Source organism: Hoplias malabaricus, chromosome 1 (genome assembly GCF_029633855.1).
Source record: "Hoplias malabaricus isolate fHopMal1 chromosome 1, fHopMal1.hap1, whole genome shotgun sequence".
NCBI classification, from domain to species: Eukaryota; Metazoa; Chordata; class Actinopteri; order Characiformes; family Erythrinidae; genus Hoplias; species Hoplias malabaricus.
The window spans coordinates 44,313,349-44,332,090 of NC_089800.1; the positions used below are offsets into that span (position 1 = coordinate 44,313,349).

The 18,742-nt window shown below is 40.5% G+C and overlaps 1 protein-coding gene across 1 annotated transcript in view; it reads left to right on the plus strand.

The window, feature by feature from the left end:
- The window catches only part of myo18ab (myosin XVIIIA b), a 117,748-nt gene that overhangs the window by 36,341 nt on the left and 62,665 nt on the right, over positions 1-18,742 (plus strand). Inside the window, exons 3-8 of the mRNA XM_066663775.1 lie at positions 14,109-14,174; positions 15,159-15,246; positions 16,023-16,129; positions 16,654-16,830; positions 17,525-17,735; positions 18,509-18,651. Coding sequence (XP_066519872.1) covers positions 14,109-14,174; positions 15,159-15,246; positions 16,023-16,129; positions 16,654-16,830; positions 17,525-17,735; positions 18,509-18,651 — 792 coding nt within the window. The remainder of the gene's footprint in view (positions 1-14,108; positions 14,175-15,158; positions 15,247-16,022; positions 16,130-16,653; positions 16,831-17,524; positions 17,736-18,508; positions 18,652-18,742) is intronic.

The following is an 18,742-nucleotide window of genomic DNA, read 5'->3' on the forward strand; positions in this document are numbered from 1 at the left end:
GACCGTGGTGAGTAGCTAAGGCTGTTGCGTGTGTGTGTGGTGCTCTGGGCAGAGGTGAGGGATAGAGGGGTGAGATGAGGTAAGGGATGTAGGGCTGAATTAAGCTGAGAGATGAAGAGATGCAGAATGGATGAGAGGAGGAGTGCACGATGAATACATGAAGATGGGCTTGAGGGTTTTAGGGTTGTTTCTGGCTGCCCCATGCTGCATACCCTTCTCATTATCCCTGCCTGAATTGTCTCATAGCTCACATTCCTCCCCAGTCCAAACTCTCTCTCTCTCTCTCTCTCTCTCTCTCTCTCTCTCTCTCTCTCTCTCTCTCTCTCTGTCTGTCTGTCTGTCTCTCCCCCCTCTCCTTCCCCCCTCAGAAGACAGTATGTGGTCCTCGTTGGTGTGTAAATTTTGTCCTCATCTTCCATCACCTGTATGCATTAGAAACACTTGTAACTTTGCACAAACACGTGTGCTACCATGTGATTTCCACATATAATTGCCTATAAATTTACAGCCCATACAAATATATTTTACTCCTTGTATTGCTTTTAATAGAGAAGTACTCTTTAATGTACTTGAGCCATTAAAGTCATTCACTTTTGTTTGTATAGATTTGGGACACTGCACCTGAGTTTGTATGGAACTGCCGACAGATTTCACATTTAGCTGCAGACTTTAACTCATCGCTTCTCCTGCACCTTTAGTGAGCGCTCTCTCACCATGTGCATTACTCTGCAGTTTTACACACCCTTCCACGCTGTGTTGAGTCACCCGGATTAACAGTGTTTGAGCAGCAGAATTAAAGGCGAGCTGAAAGCAAACAAGCAGCTCTTTGAGAAATTGATCCTGTCTGTCAGAGCCAGGTGGGCAGTGCAACTTGAAGTTTTAAGAAGGCTTGTGGCGCCCTCTTGCGACTGGATTGCTGAACTGTAGGCCTTACAAGACTGAGAAGAAACAGGAAGTTGTATATCCCCTGGTGGCTGGTTGGGGCATTGCTTCTTTTGTTTCATTGTGCTTTTTTCGCTGAAAGTGTTTTTTCTCTTTGTTTACATTTGACTTCTTTTTGTTCAGTGTTGTTTTAATTATAGTCAAACACAGCAGGTCCAAACCACGGTCGTCCTCTGCGTTTAGGTTGCTTCCATGTGGTGAATTACGCTACTACAGCTTGGTAGCGTGGTTTTGAAGGGGCAGTACATAAACAACAAACAGTGGGGACATAACAGAATACAAAAAATCGACATAATCGATATAGACAAAATTATGTTGATTAGAAGGTCTGATAGTCGATTTCGATTACTTTTCGATTAATTGCCCAGTTCTATTGTTATATTATTATTATCCTAGCAAGTCTGCATCTGGTCATTGATTAAAAGTATATGAAGTCACCTCTGCTAATTAAAGTTGTATATTTAGAAGTCTTTTTCTAGCTGTAACACTCAGTCTTTGCTTTTAACATGTGAGCATCTGTGAATATGCAATTTCTTCCTGCCTCTATATCCACGTACCCCTTAAAAACCCTGCACTGCAATTGGCAGAGTTAGTACTAAGGTTTATGACGTATGAAGCCCTCACCATCTACATCAGCCAGTGTTAATCTGCAGGTTTGAAGCGGAAATGCTCAGCTACTATTTCCACCTCGAGTAATATGACGGTGTATGTATTTATATCAAGGTTTTGCAATTTATCAGAGCGTGGATTCTGATTACATTGTGGCTTTGTGGGTTGTTACAAAGAGTGCATTCTTTGTCCTTTTATTTGGAACTTGTGCAGTACAACTTTGAATATAAAGTCTGTTACTGTCATTAAAAAATGGAAGTATACTTTACTGAAGTGTAATTATAATTAATTAATTACATTTTATTTTTGCCACATTGCCCTTACTCACTGCTCACTGCTGGTTTGTTGACATGTCAGTGGAGCACTTGGTCATTAGGCTGTTGACTGACTTCTGAACGACATGATTTAACTTTAAATAATGTTTCAATTTGACTGGCGTGTGTAGTTATGCTTGTGCTCATTTCTTTCTGTCATCTTGTGAGGAATGGATGTTAGGTGAGCTGCTGCAATTTCCAGTGCACTCTGCACTTTTAAAACAGCTTGTAGGAAGTGCCAAGCCCTTGCATCATTTCCTCTACCTCCATCTAGCAGAGCTTCAGAGCTTCGATTCTGCTTTTTCCTCTGTCTGTTTTCCTCCTCTGATTTTGGTGCATTCGGTCATATTTCTACACACGCGCGCTGCAAAAACAAAACACACACACTCTTTCGGAGGCTTGGACCCTTGGCTGGATTCAGGTGACCCAGTAGGTGAGCTGGACCCCCTTCTTCTGTGGAGCAGCTGAGAAAAAGAGCAGCTGGAGCTGAGAGGAGAGGAGAAGACCGTTATCACTGAGCAACCTGCCAGCCTACATTCTTGGGGGTGGTAGTGAGAGAGGTCAGCAGGAGCAGTGCTGCTAGTCAGGGTCTATATTTAGCCTGAAGTGAACCCTCCTGTCTCACGACAGCTGTCCCCCCTTCGTCAGGAATAGTGGAGGCTAGACGGATTGTGGGCTGTGTGGGTGAGTGACGTGAGCTCGCTGGCTCTCTGCTCTTTTTCTCCCACTCGCACACTCCTGCTGACCACTATAGGCCCAGACTCCTCTCCGTCCTGACCTTTGCTGGTTAATGGACTCATGTTAGCATTGAGGAGCCAGCGTAGAACACCTGAGGTAAGGCGGCTTTGGCTCGACTTTAGAAGTCCAGATGTGGGGCGAGCTGTTGGGGAGAATATGGGCTCAGTGTGCCGGCTCATGCTGGGGCCTGTCTAGCTCTGCTGCACTATTTTTAGGGCTAAGAGCAGTGGGCCACTGCATGAAACCAGCTAGCATTCTCTAAGGCTACTGTAGACATTAAGTCAAACTGTTAATGTGCTTTTGGTTCTGAGTTTAATTTGAGTGTTAGAGGATTTCAGAGGCTGTTGGGTTTAGGATACACTCATCTGTGTGGGTCAGATTTATTTGTAAGTGTATGAGCTGAAGGAGCTGAGGTTTGAGTTAAATTGAAGCATTTGTCTTTATAGAATATTCCTCTTTTAGACCGTCTGAAATCTGAGTCCCACCGGCTAAAATAAATAATGTGTTTAAAGTGCGTATTCATTTTCAGAGAATATCACACAATTTGATGCTTTTTGACACTCTGTTCTGCATTAATTTGCCCACATCGTGTTCTGTTTGAATTAAATGAAGAGTGAGACCGTATGCAGTACTTTCCAATAAGGTGCCCGTTTTCTTTCATGAATGCTATTATGCTTTTTGCATTTTCTGGTGATGGAAAGCCAAAACGCTGAATTACTTAGTTCCGTGATCCCATTCTGTGCTTTGTGTAAGGAAATTTAGTTTTTTTTCTATAAAGATATGGCCTCTGATAGCTGTGTGGAGGGAATGTAAAAGTGCTGAGACTTAGCAGGGACTTGTAGTAGGGTGACTCAGCTCTAATAATGTGAATCATGTAGTTGTTGCTGTTTGTTTTGGGTGATTACTTTATTCAGTAAATTTGTCTTCAGTGCATTCAGTGAATTATTGTTCTTTCCTTCTGCTTTAGTTGCTTTAACTGTAAACTGTTACTGTAGCTCTACTTAGGCTTTAGGTGTGATATATTTATTTATGTTTCTCTATGCCCATTTAGGATTTGTTTACAAAGTTTGTACTGTGACCCAATATAAGATTGATGATCTAACCGTCAGGTATCTGACTCATTCACATAGATACGTTAAACACAAAAACACAGTTTGTCTAACTGCTGTAAGAAGATCAGTCAAATTGTTCTTGTAGTTTGTCGTTATTTACCCTTGTTATTGCTGAGGGTGCATTTGGCGATTGTGTACTTAGACTAACTTAATTATCTTGTTCAGTTTTGCGGCCATACTAGAGGTGTGGCAGATCCTTTAAAAAAAGACTGTGCTCTCAGTATCGCAGTGCACACTATTCACAGATAAGCACTCCGTGGAAGCTTTATTTAGCTGATGTGTGTGTGTGTTGTGTGTAGTGTAGTGGCTCTGATTGAAAGACTGAGCCAGAGGGAGATGTCCTGTTGGTATTAGAATGGTATTAGGGTGCATTAGGGCAGGAGAGTTTGTTTATAGTGATTAGGGAACACCATTTCAAATCTTTATCCCTGGTGCTGTGCCAGACCTGTACAGTTAGTGTGTGTAATGATGTAATGATGAAGTAAAACTGCATGTACATAAACAATACATTTCTGAATAGGTTAGTTCTCAATGCTTTGAAGGAACAATGTTATACACAGGGCTAGTCGATATGGCCAAACATTATATATAAAGATATGTTTCTTAATTTTGATCAATACAATATTTTCTGATATTGATATGAACAATAAAAATAAATAAATAATGACATCACCGTCAAACATAAACGTTTTCGCTTTGTCAGTATAAATATTTTTAAACTTACCTTATAACGTGAGTGCCTTGAACTGACAGCAGTGCCCTGTAATGAACTTCAGTCAGTGAAAGACGCTGTAAATAATGTATATTGAGATTTTTAAAATGTGTTTAAAAATCATATTATTTTCATTAATATATTTTATATTGCGATATATACTGATATTGAATTATTGTCCAGCCCTGTGTATAAAAAAGACACTATTAGTAGCAGATAAGGTTTCACTGCAGCCCAACACTTCGCCCATATTCTGAACCTTAAACACAGCTCTTTTTAAAATGTTTTTAATGGATGTTTAGCTCTGTCATGATTGTGTTTTCTGCTTAAAATATATGCTCAAATTAGTGGGAAATTTACATAGTGATAATTCATATTTTAAATCCCCCTACTTCCAAATGGACACCATTTCAATGCATTTTTTAACACGTTTTTAGTTTCTTTGCAAATTTCTCATGAGAAGGTTATTAATGGTTTGTGATTTAATGTTCATCCAGTTTGAAAAAACGCTTTCTATTCTGATAATGTTCAACGTTATTTGTGGGTTGTTTGATTATAGTATGAAACAGCCCTATGTGTTTAACAGACGCTGTACACTCAGTGTAACTGAGGGCTCTCATATCAATGTGCAGTCTTTTAGTTCAGTGGTCCTCAATCCTCTCTTCCGGGCCCAGCCAGCCAGTCCGAAATGGGCATCACATTGGGCAGAATTAAATACATTGGCTGCCCGTGAAACCTTGAGGATTTTGAGAGCCACTGCTTTGGTTTGACTTTCCAACTGATTATGAGACCTCTATCCCCCTCCCCCTGAATTTCTATCCCACAGACAACGGACCCTTTTCTTTCTCCAGAGACTTCCCTGAAACTTTTGCTCCAGGGCTAACATCTCCAAGACCATCAACCACCACTGTGCCAGATTCTTATCTCTTGGCTCACGTGATCTCTCACTCATCGGCTCACCTCGTCCTTCTTCACCTGTCTCCTCCCTCTACCCCCCCCTCCCCCACCCCCAAGCCCAGCCCATGACCACAGCGCCAGCATCATGGCGTTCTCATCACGCTTTTCCTTCTGGGAGCAAAAGGAAAGTGGTGTTCTGTTCTTCATTTTTCATTCAATGCACTGTGTCCCTAACTTGGCATTTTTCTGCATGCTTTCCCCCACCTTGGCTTGTTTGACTACAATGAAGCAGAGAGTTCCACCTCTGTTCTGAGAGTACTGCGCATACAGTATTCAGCAGTGTGCACTTAAAGGCATGGCCCTATGTGTGTGTGTGTGTTCTAGGGCAGATGGAAAACATGATTCACTGTGTGAAACTGTCTGAACACCATGGCACACTGTATTCAAGGGAGTTCACCAGTGCTGTGCCAGAGGTCTTTTGGTTTCTTTTTGAAAGCTTGCCACTCAGTCTGAGCAGAGCAGTAAACTGATGCTGATGCTTTAGATATAACATGATAAATGGTAAAAGTGACACTAGCTGTCAGTTGTTCAAACTGTAACACTTCATGCATGAGTGTGTGCTGTGTGTGTGACAGACTAAGCCTTTACCAACAGCATTTCAGTACACATCCTAATTATTTTTTCCCACAAACCTCTTCAGGTCAAAGAAGAGACCAAGCCAGCCCCCAAGGTTTCAAAAGAGAGCGTAAGTGATGATGTGAGAAACCATGCGAAACATAGTCAGCTTTTAATAAAACAGGAAGTCCTTTGAATTGTTGTTTGGTGTGTTACTAGTTAAGCCTTTCCTGCATAGTTGAAAAGTCACCGTGTCCTTAAAACTGCTCAGGATTACAGTTTTATTTGTTTAAAAATACTTCAAAATTCAGGACACACAAATGCATTCAGGGATACTGTCTGTCAAGAGTAGTATTAACTGAAATTAGCAGCTGGTGACATAGCTAGTAATAAACTGCCTCTTCATACAGCACAGTTGATGTAATTTCCTTGCTAAACAGCATAATTCCTTTTTGATGAGAAGATGGCTTACCAAGCCCTTTGTAGTCGTGTCAGTTGTGTTGACTGTCATGCAGCTGCTCAGAAACATTTACACAGGGAGGTTGGTTGTGAAGTAGACTGTAAAGATAAACACTATGTTCATGCATGTACACACATGCCTATCCCAGCACAGATAAACTAAAGCAAATACATGATAAGACATTGCAAGTAGTGAACTGTAAATAGTATATACTTCCAACTTGTGTGAGAAATCCATGTTTATTGAAAGTCCAGAGAAACCTTTTAACCTTGCAGTGCTAATCTGAACAGGCTGCTTAGATCAGTCATGACCACTTTTCCACTGCATGGAACTTACACGACTTGACTCGCCACTGGCCAAATCTGGTACCTGGTCCCTGGAGCCGGGTAATTTTCAGTCCCAGCTCGCTCTGGGTTCCAACCATGCAGAGTAGGTACTAAATGGTGACGTGTAAACCCTGCATAGCACTGATTGGCCAGAGAGACATATCAATCACCACGAAATGCAGAGCTCATTCATATCCAGCACAAAAAACAAAAGGAAGCAGCTCACAACGGCAGCTTGTAACATTGTCTCTGGGTGTTTTGAAGAGGTTTATATGCTCCTTGGGCCGAAGGCCGACAAAGGGTTCCAGTAAAAGTTGAACATGCAACAAGTAAAACTGATCTGTGAGAACTGTGGCGCGGAGCCGTGTTTAGTCCCAAAAACAAAAACAACATGTGAATACATGACGAGTAAACAGCGCCCATATTGTTGTTTCAAAGTCATCAATTCCTGTCAGAAAAGGGGTTTTTCGACGTTACAAGCTCCATTTCATGGGGTGCTGTGCGGGTAGAAAAGTGACAAGCTTTAAGCGAACCAAGCCGAGTCGAGTCGTGTTGAGCCAGACCCATGCGGTGGAAAAGCACCATTATTCTGGTCTGTAGGTTATGAACTAGGAGAAGCTAGTGAAATGTATTCTGAAACACAGTCAAGATAGGACAATCTAGACAGTTTATAAATTGGTATTTTGCTCTTTGAACTGCATGGTTACCATGGTTCATCCCTTTTATTTAAATTATCCATCACAAGTCTCTTAAGCTTCAAGGAATCTATTGACAAAATTCTATGTGGATAAATGCTTGTTGAATCGTTAGTTTCAATTCGTTTATGGATGCAGATGAGTTATTGCAGCAGTGAATAAAGGTAAACTGGATTATTATGTCTGTGGGTTCTTATATAAGAATTGTGAATAGTGAAAAGAATCACCAATTTCTGATTATTTTATCGTGATATTTATTTTACAAGTGCTTATGTAATTCTCATACTTCTCTCTGAGAACTGTGTTAATCCATACTCCTGAACCCCAAAAGTAATACCTTCTCTTTCTGCTCCCCTTGGGTCTTCGGGTCGAGTAGTCAGACAGTGATGGCAGTCTCAGCAGCCGTTCCCAGTCAGTGCCCAATCTAGAGCCTAGTACAGCTCTGTTGCGTACCAAGAGCCCCCAGCCTGCTCGAGAACTTCCTGGCAATGCCCAATCCCAGCCCCAGCTTCGAGAGCGAGTCAAGAGCCCCTCGCCCAATAGAAACAGGTTTTCTGTGATCAGTGGCTCAGATCAACATAAGATGCTGGAGCGCTTCCGAAGCCCCGAGCCTCTGAAAGCTACCGTGAGTGCTGAGCCTGTGGTGAATGGTAACAGCAACACCAATGGACTCCTTAACAGCAGCGTGAAAACTGGGGTCACTGCCGTTCAGTTAGACAGTGCAGAGGATCCCCAGGGCGTAACCCGCAAGAAAGTAGTGAAAGTTGTACGGAGGGTGGTGAGGAGAGTTATGCCAACTGAAGAGGATTCCCAGACAGTTTCCCAGACTCCCACTGAGCCGCCAAAACCAGAGCCTGTCAAACCTATAGAGCCTCCTAAACCCACACCAAGCTTTGTGCCCAAGACTGCGAAGATGCCACTCTTTTCTTTCAAACATGACTCCATAAGGAAGGAAGAGAAGGATGAAATCTCTTCAGGTTTAGCGTGCCTGATGAACCGAGGTAGGACCAGGGAGCCACGTCCACGCCTGCGTAAGGATGATCACATGGAAAAACAAGACGAGAAGAATGAAGAAAAAGTAGAGGAGAAAGAAGGCTCTGCAATAGCAGCAACAGGTACAAAGAAAGCAGAAGCTGGTCAGTCTGTGGCTCCAAAACTAGCGGATAACACTTCTCCTCCGTCTACCGCTGCTGTTTCCTCACCTGTAAAGTCTCCTGTCTCCCCACCAGCTGGCTTCATGTCAACTTCCAAGAATCCAAATCCAACACAACCACCAGGTTTCATGCCTGTTCCTAAACCCTCTACACCAACATCTCCTGCAGCGTCCATCCCAGCCCCTAAACCTGCTGGATTGGTTCCAGCCCCAAGGTCTTCAACACTTTCCCCTCCACCAGGCTTCATACCTGCACCAAAGACATCTCCCATGACTCCTGCAGCTGGATTTATTCCAAAACCTGCCGAAGCCCTTAAATCTCCCAGTACCTCTGCTCGTCCAGCATCCATTCCAGAAGCTAAATCTGTATCAGTCACACCCATATCTACTGCTGTTGCTCCCAAAGCACCTTCAGTGCTTACTTCTACCCCTGTAAAACCCACTACTCTCTTGTGTCCTGCACCCAAGCCTGACACTTTTGCCCCTCCACCAGGGTTTATACCCACCCCCAAACAGCTAGCTGCAAAAAGCCAAGAGGTACTTTTTATCTGTCTTCTGCATGGATCACTTTACTTTCTCGGGTCTGTGTGTGAGTTGGAGACAGATCCAGCATGAGCCTGAGATAAGAGTCTTTAGCTAATGTAATCTAATATATGGGATTTGTGCGTCTAACACAACTTACTTCACTGTGCATTTGTATAACAGCAATGGGTAATAATGCTACAAAGCTGAAGGAGCAAACACAAGTCGGAGGGAAAACATTTAGAGCTTTTATACCGGTATCAGTTTGATGTCAGCGGCAAGTAATGAATCAGATATCGGTGTTAAAAAAAACGAATCGGCTCCTGTCCTGTAACAAATGTAGCATGAAATGGCACATGCTCTCATTGTGTAATGCCATATTGTTTATATTCTATTTCTTCCTGTGGAGTAGTATAATATTTGAGTTGTTTAAGCATTATAGCCTTTAGAGTCGCATCTTAAATGACATGCTGCATGATGTAACAGTACAACACACTGTCTTTTCTTATGAGAAGCATGTTAGCTTCTGGCTTGCATATTAGCTTAGGGCTAACATATTAGATTGGGACCTAAGCAGTAGGCTACGGACAGGCTGTGTCAACTCTAAAAGCCACTGTGGGAATAATTATACCGTCAGACATGATGTAATTGAATATAACACGTTCAGGGGTTTGGTACAAAAAAATAGCAGTTCAGTGTTGATGTATTGGCTCAGAGTGAATGAGTGTGATGTAGTGAGCCTCTAGCCAGTTAATGAGGCCTATACACTCTGTCGATGAGAGAGGAAATCTGCCCTGCTGAGCTCTGCAAGCTGGTGTTTTTTTGAGCTCTTATATGAAACTTGAAAATAAACAATGCAATTGTAGTTGATTCTTAAATGAAGGACTTGGTTTGAAGTGAAGCACTGCATGTTGGAGTGTTTTAATGTGAATAATGTGGATGTTCATTTACTGGATTGGATTGTGTACATATGGGCGTTTGTGTGTGTGTGTATACACCTGACGTTTCAAGGTGAAGACATTATCACGCGTGTCCTCAACCCCAACTGGGAAGTCTCTTCCTAGGAGCATACCCAAAGCCCCCCTTCCACCTGTACTCAAAAAGGTGTGTTTATGCATGCGTATCTCCTGTAGCAGTTAGCGTGTGTGCTAGCTGTGATCTGCAGGGAGGAAATGAACCAGCACAGGCATGACTAACGCAGTGCTGACTTCTCGGTGGTTGGTTCCGTTGCACTAATCTACAGTGGTCTTGGCTAATTGTATTGTCTCACACTCACGTCCTCTTGGTGGTCTGACTTGTAGGAGAGCCCCACCTTGAGTCCAACAGAAGAAGCTCAGAGACGGCTGGAACGCATCTTCGGTGCACCTGTAATTCTCATCTTTGCTTTTTATTCCCCCACCTTTTCTTTCCTTTATCATTGTCACTCTGCCTGCTGCTGTTGATGTATTTTGCTGTGTGATGTACACAGGGCTGGACAATAATTCAATATCAATATATACCATGATGTAAAGTGTTTCAATAACAATGATGATTTTTAAACACATTTTCAATATTTCAAACCATTATTTACGGTCATTACAGGGTGCTGCCCAGTTCACTGCCTTCAGTTTTAAAGTTAGTTTAAAAAAATGACAAATCCAAGAGGTTTATGCTTGTTGTCCAGTTTCTTGTTTGTTCTTGGAATTTTTTCAGTGTTTTTTATGGTGTTTATATTGGAACTATATCGTACAGACTGAAATTTAGAAATATATCGTGATATAAATTTTGGCCATATCGTCCAGCCCTAGGTGTACAAATTTTAACAATGGAGTTGTTTGTGTATTAGCAGGAAAAAAAAAACAAATATGACTCTCACCTATCACATAATCATATGTGCCTTGATAAAGAGACCTCACATCCAACTGTAAAATGTCCTAATAGTGCCCTGTCACTGTAAAACTAAGCATTTAAAATTAGTATGGTGATAATTTCTCTGAGATTGGTTGCCTGTGCTCTTCTATTATTTCAATCCACTCATTCCAAATATATAAAAAAATAATCATTCAATGGAAATCAGAAAAAAATTACCTAACACAATAACACACTATTAATTCTAATCCCAGTGATCATAAACACTGTTCTCTGTTGGGGTAAGTTTTTCTGAGAAAACCAGTAACAGTTTTTTCAGATCAGGAACAAGAGTGGAGCTTGAGGGACAGTGTTTTATTTTATTTTTATTATCATTTTTTAAAAAAGGTCTTGTATAGTTTTTAGGGGTAAATTATTCTCTCTCCTAATTCTGGGGGATTTAAGGTTTATTTATTTATTCATTTATTTATTTATTTATTTTTTTAATATTTTAAAGATTCCTCGCAGTATGCAAGTGTGTTTTCTTTAATATACTTATACATTCCATAATTAATGCCATTGTCTTGTAGCATTCAAATCAATGCATCATGATTCAGAGATGCATTGTTACAACCCATTTATAAATTTAACCTTTCACACTAATACCATAACATCACTTTGTCCATGCTCATTTCCTCTCACACTGTTTACCTCTCCTCATTGTGCTCTTTCAAAGCTGTTGTTTTTTTCATCTGCCCTTCTCTTTCTTGTCAACTGCTGTCTTGGCTGTGGCTGTTGTGTGGCTGGCTGCTGTAGCTGGAGTGTGTGTCCAGCACGTCTGCGTCCATGTCCACTCAGGTAGAGGGTCCATCTGGGGACTCGGACTCCCCTGCCGACGTCCAGCTCAGTCTGGCTGCAGTGTGCTCTCGAGCAGCCTGCTGCAGTGTAAGCTTCTGCTCCTCACTCTTCCCTCTTTGGCCCTGACTATTCGTTTTGCTTCATTATTATAGATGTAAATCTCTGACCTCATTACTTTATGATTTTATAGATCATTATAGATAGCTCATAACATAATATAGAATATATCATTAAATCACTTAATTATTCAAAGGTCAGAAATAGGTTAAAACAGCACTGAATATTATTTTTTATTAACTGTAATATGTTTGGAGAGAAATCAAACAGTATTTAAATATTTCTGCATAGTTTAGATGTTGTCATTTAGAGTGGTTTGATGTAAAATTCCAGAGAAACTTAGTCAGTCAGATTTGCTCACAATGGCTGTGTTGGGAACTCATTGTTTTCAGCATTATATACGATAATCCAGAATCACATTTTGGATAGTAAATAAAATGTTTACATTTGTGCTATAGATCTTGCAGCTCTGATTGTTGTCACCACCAATGTAAAGAATGTAAAACAGTCTTTGAACCTGATGGAAAAATGTGTAGTTTTTGTATTCAGATGTGCTCTAAAGTGTCCTTAGGTGTGTGTGTGTAAGTGAATGTAAGAGTGTGTGTCGCCCTGCGATGGACTGGTGCCCCATCCAGGGTGTCTTCCCACCTTACGCCCACTGATTTTGGGTAGGCTCCGGACCCACTGTGACCCTGAACGGTTACAGACAATGAATGAATATAATCAGATGACAAATATACAGTTTTACACACCTATTTTTCTACTCCGCTTTAAAGTGCTACAGACTTACTTGTTTCATAAACGCAGTTTTTGTGAGTCTTGCCATTGCTCTGTGGTTTGAGATGGGATTTTACTGCATGAATCCAGCAGTGGTTCTTCTGCAGTGAATGCTTGTGTTTCTCTCATCGTAGCGAGCCGATGTGATTGTGGCATGATTGGTGTGTATGTGTGTGTGGGGGTACATTTTGTGCAATCTCGTGATGTTCACATTGCTTCTTTATTCTCTGTTTGTAATGTTCATGCCTTTAGGCTTTACATCATATCACCAACACAGTCTATTAAAAATATTCAAGCTCCATTCGTTTTACCTGGGGAGGTTGTTTAATGTAGACCTGACCGACCAGCTCCACAACTAAATAGAACTTATCTTCTGTGGAAAGAGGAATTATTTGAGCTTGGACATGGAATGTGCCTTGTCCTGTTGTCAGAAGAGAGATTTTGGTGTCTGTGTAATACACAGGATGTGTCTCAGTACCTAGTGTGCAGCCTTGCCCTCTATTGCGTAGGTAGGCTGTTTTTATCCACAAACCCTATGAAATAGCTTTTTGAGTAACTCAAGATGGACAGAGATTAAAGAAGCACACCTCAACCCTTTTCCTGCTAATGTAATGATAGTCAACAAGAGGATTTTGAAAACTAAGCTAATGTTGAAAAGTTGAAATGGTAGTTTGAGATGGCAGTTCATCATTCATTAGGTAAATTACAAGCTGCTTATTCTATTTTTTTCTTTTAACACCTATAATAAGAGAGATCCACACTAGTAAATTACAGAAATCAAATCACTCCTGAATTCGTACTGGTCCAACTTGTTAAAAAAAAGGCAGGCATTATATTATATAAGATTAAAGTCAGGAATCCTATCAGTGAGGACTTAAACCCTCCCCAGGTAAATCTAATCCAGTTTGAATAGGAATACTCAAGTAACCCATACCCATTTTTAGAAGTTTTAACTGCAGTCAGTCACAGTGCTGATGACACCATCCTTTTGTTGTTGTTTTTTATTTTATTTGTGTCAAATAGTGTGTAGAAAATGAAGTATCAAACTGAATTGTGTCAAAATCAAAGAAATCAAAGTATTTTAACCAGCCATTGTGCCTTATTCTGATCTATGTTTACATTGACAGATGTGTAAAGTAGTTGTAGGCAAAACTTGGGCCCTTTGGTCAAATAATATTTAGTTGATTTTCTAACCAATAATGCAAAATAAAAAAATAAATAAATAGCACATTAATCCACAACTGCTGCTCATTTCCTCTTCACTTAAAAAACAAAAACAATATGCATCCCTTATTTTTTCTGTGTTAAACTTGTGAAGATAGTTTGTATTTCTGTATTTATAAAAATGAACAAACATGTCTGTATTTTCTGTGTAAAATATGTGTACTGATTCTGATGCCTGGGAGTAAAGTATATGCAGCTGTCTGTAGAGTTGTAGAGAATGATGGTGTCTAACATTGCTCTTGCTCCCTCTTGCTGGCGCACTGATCATAGGGACAGGTGGAGGAGGATCCAGTGGCCATCCTCCAGGCAGCTCACCTTGCTGCCTCTCAGCCAAAGGTCTGGCTTGTACTGTGCCTGTATATAATTCACCAACCTGTGTGGACCTGCCCCTTGCCGTGTGAAGTGTGCCTCTGTGTGCTCTGTGTTTGGAGTGCTGTGAACTCCCACCACCTTTAAACCAACAACACAAACCCAGCAGCCACAGTGCCCCGTTAAAACAATAGTAATAGAAAATATCTGAGCATCTTTAAAGGAGAAATTTGTCTTTTTGGACACTGATTCTTGTTTATATTTTGAAACAATCATTATACACCTAGTTACTTTTGATGGTCAAAATATCCTGTTGAAGTTCAAGGCCAGTGTTTTTGATGATACACTGCATCATTTTGTTACTGTACTTTTGGGGATGTGTTGTGGGTTAATTTGTTCACTCCACTAAGTGAATGCATGTCATCAATCACAAATCATTACAAACTAGACCGATTGAAATGTAGTGTAATGTATAAGCTTTTGAGACTATCTACTTAAATGTAAACCATATTAAATATTAATGGTTTATATTGGAATGTGAACAGTTAAAATCAGTCCTGTCTTAATGTTAATAACTGTTTGGTTATTAATATACTGGCCTCACAGTTTACTAGCATTTATTGTCATGACATGTCTGATGTGAAATCAAAGCTAATTATTGGCTGATAATTGTCTAAACTAAGTTTTGGTCTGGAATTTTTTAAGAACAACTTGTTCTTAAAAACAAAAGTGTTTACTGTATGTGTTTATATATATATATATATATATATATATATATATATATATATATATATATATATATATATATATCTTTTACACTTTTCTAAGATCTGTTTTCCTATCAGACCTGGCCTGTAAATAAAATCTAAGACAGATCTTAGAACAGCAATAACGTCAGCTTTTATCATCACCCCTGTGATCAACTTCAGTACTATTCCATGCATGGAGTGCTTTTGAGTGCTTTTGGTGCAGAGCCTGCTTTAATGTAATGGATGTGCTTTTCCTCTACAGGTGAAGACTGAGGAACAGATTGCTGCAGAGCAGGCATGGTACAGTTCAGAGAAAGTGTGGCTGGTCCACAAAGATGGCTTCTCCCTGGGTGAGTACAAACAGCCCAGCAGTTCATATCTGCCGTGTACGTATGTGGGTTTTATACAACTGAGAATATCCTGTAGGTTTAGAAATGAGAGCAACGAGAACTAGTTTAGCCGGTCCGCCATTAGCCATATAGCCATTGTCACAGAGGTTTTTCTGGCATTTTAAAAGCAGGAAAGCCCAAAATACATATCATTGTCATTGGAATGTCTGAAGAAGCTTTGTGCTTCATATCATTGTCTTTGTTTACAATAATAACAAATAATAACAAGCTATAAAAATAGTTTATCTTGTCAGTTGCTGACAGTGTGTGTATGATCATAGAAAGCCTGTTATTTTCTGTTCATACAGAGCTACAAACTGAAGCACCGAGTTGAGATTAAATCTCTCTACAAGAATGATACAAGATAACATTTTAACATTTAAGTTTTTGAACATTTCTAAAACCAAGCACCTTAACATTTTATCAACCAAGTAATCTAGTTCCCAGGCATCGCTGGGAACTTATTTATTACTGACTTACATTTCTATAAGGGTCCGACTGATAAAACGGTGCTGTAACAAATTCACAGCCTCGTTTATTTTTAGTAACACCTCGCTCTGGTGTTCTGACTTTAATATTCCAGAGATTTTGTCTGTTTTTTTTTTTTGATCATCTTTTGGTGATAAATTTTGGAAGAACTTTCCTTTGTTATTGTTTAAAATGTGAATGTTATTAATAGCGATGATGAGATATTTGCTCATAAGTTTGCTAATATTTTTACTTTTGTATAATTGCAGCCACTTTGCTGAAGACAGATGCTGGCAGTCTTCCAGAAGGGAAGGTGAAGATCAAACTGGAGCATGATGGGACAGTACTGGATGTTGATGAGGATGATGTGGAGAAGGTCAGGTTTAAAAGCTCTCTCTCTCTCTCTCTCTCGCTCTCTCTCGCCCACACACACACACACACACACACACACACACACACACACACACACCCACACCTGACAGAAGCTTTAGCAGAAGAATGTAAGCCTTTGTGATGCTGTGTGTTTGTCTTGAGAGGAGCACATATGCTGAGAAAATTTCCCTCACGGCCCAGTGCAAAGCCAATTTAATTGTCTTTTTTGCTTGCTGAAGGGCAATTTCAGCAGACGTGCTTCCATAATGTGAAATTTGAATTTTAATCCAGTGTCTGAACCATCTGTTTTATTAGAAAATGGCAAAGCTGGATTCAGAGTTGAGGTGAACAGCTTTTAAATTCATTAAAATCTGGCATGAAGTGTCAAGCCCACAGTGATTTTAGAATATTAATCCATATTCTTAGCCTCTCACTCCTTCTGTTGCATATTTCAGTAAATTTTTTTGAGTTTCACTGCAATCTGTGTTTAGCATGTAAAATGAAAACCATTGTTCTTTCTGACTCTAGGCAAACCCACCTTCATTTGACCGCTGTGAGGACTTGGCGAACTTGCTTTACCTGAACGAGTCAAGTGTGATGCACTCTTTGCGGCAGCGCTATGGAGGAAACCTCATCTACACATACGCAGGATCCAGCATGGTTGTCATCAACCCCATCAGTGCCCCGTCTATGTACTCTGAGAAGGTAAAGACAGTACGATGCCGCTTGCCTACATTTGCAATGACAAAGGTTTTAATTCCTTCTAATAGCATGTGCTCTAAGTTCATGCAGCATAAGGCGATACTTGTTACAGGCAGGGCATAACTATTTATATCATAACAAGACACGAAATAAAACCGCAACTAAAACCTGCTAATAGGTCCATTTGTATAATTGACTTTAAATTAATTCCTAACTAAAACCTATTCTTTTTTTCTTAATTATAAGCTCATTCACTTATCCGAGGTTATAGATTGTGCTGATTAGTTGGTAATGGAAATTTTGTGGCTCTTTTGTATTAATGTGCCATTAAACATGCTGGAATCATTGGAATCAGGCTCATTGCCAGTATACTTTTCAAATGAGCACCTTTATTGACTCGGCAGTGTTACTGCTTTGGAAAAGTGCAAGGTTATGGACATATTTCATTACTGAACAGACTGGAACATTAATAAAAAGGTCCTTCAGTGTGGTGTGGACTGTAATGATGGCTGGCTTTTGCTGCTGTAATGGATTTTGAGTGGTTTAGACTGACCAAAAAAAGCCCTTTTGTGTAATATAGAGCTATGTCTGGAGCATTCGTTTTTGAAATAGGTGAATTGCTGTTTTGATGTGGATTACTATTGAGTTGGATAACACTGCCATGGTGTTTTTACTGAATGCCTATTTGTCCTTTCAGGTGATGCACATGTTTAAGGGCTGCAGGAGAGAGGACACAGCCCCGCATGTCTACGCTGTGGCGCAGTCGGCTTACAGGAACCTTCTGACCACACGGCAGGACCAGTCCATTGTGCTGCTGGGCAAGAGTGGAAGTGGCAAGACCACCAACTGCCAGCACCTGGTGCAATATCTGCTGTCCATTGCTGGCAGCACTGGCAAGATCTTTTCTGGTGAGAAGGACATACACTTTTTAAGTTCAGTGCTTATTATCCAGAGTCTGTGACAAAAGAATGACAGTTTGGACTCACCACAGATCCTCTGATTTTATAAATTTTTTTAAACAAATAATGTATGATTGTATAGATTAATCAGAGATAAACCCTACTTTTTCTGGGCAAACCTGATATTTTCTTGTTCTCACTACATACATATTATAGGTATGATACTTGCCTATAACCCCAGATGACTTTCTTATTTTTCTGTGAATTTTTCAAAAGTTGCATTTTCCTTTTATTTCAGAGGCCAAGTAATTACCAGTTTAGACTCATTAGACTTTAATAGGTTGTGCATGTGATTCCTCCACACATTTGTGACCATGTGTTCTGAGCTCCAGAAGCAGGGATATGTCCTGCTGTTTGGCAGACTCAAAGAAATGGATGGTGTATTCTGTTTGGCAGTTGGTGGGGTTTTGGTGTAGAGGGTGAAGTGGATGATAGATGGGGTCTTTGCTAATGATGCACACTGGAACACTCTGATAATTAGCCTTACTCATCAAAGACTGTTCAACCCACACTTAGCCCTAATGACCCGATGAAGATTACATTGCTCATCAACAGCAGCATTAAAGAGGGCAAGATGCTATCTGCATATGTTCAACTCTCAATGCTGGACCTGGGAGCCCTTCCTCCGAGTCTGTCAGGGCATAGGAGCAAGCTAATTAACTTGTAGTGGGTAAAATATTGACTGTGTGTGTGTGTGGTTCCCCCCCCCCCCCCCCTCTCAGCGGAGAAATGGCAGGTAGTCTACACCATCCTGGAGGCCTTTGGGAACTGTGCCACTTCAATGAATGCTAACGCCAGCCGCTTTTCCCAGATTGTCTCTCTGGACTTTGATCAGACAGGCCAGGTTGCCTCTGCCTCAATTCAGGTATCTTTTATCCACGTTTTATATGAATGCACACATCTAGTTTGAACTTCTATAGAGCTGCATTGCTGAATCTTTACTGTTTTTTTCTAAA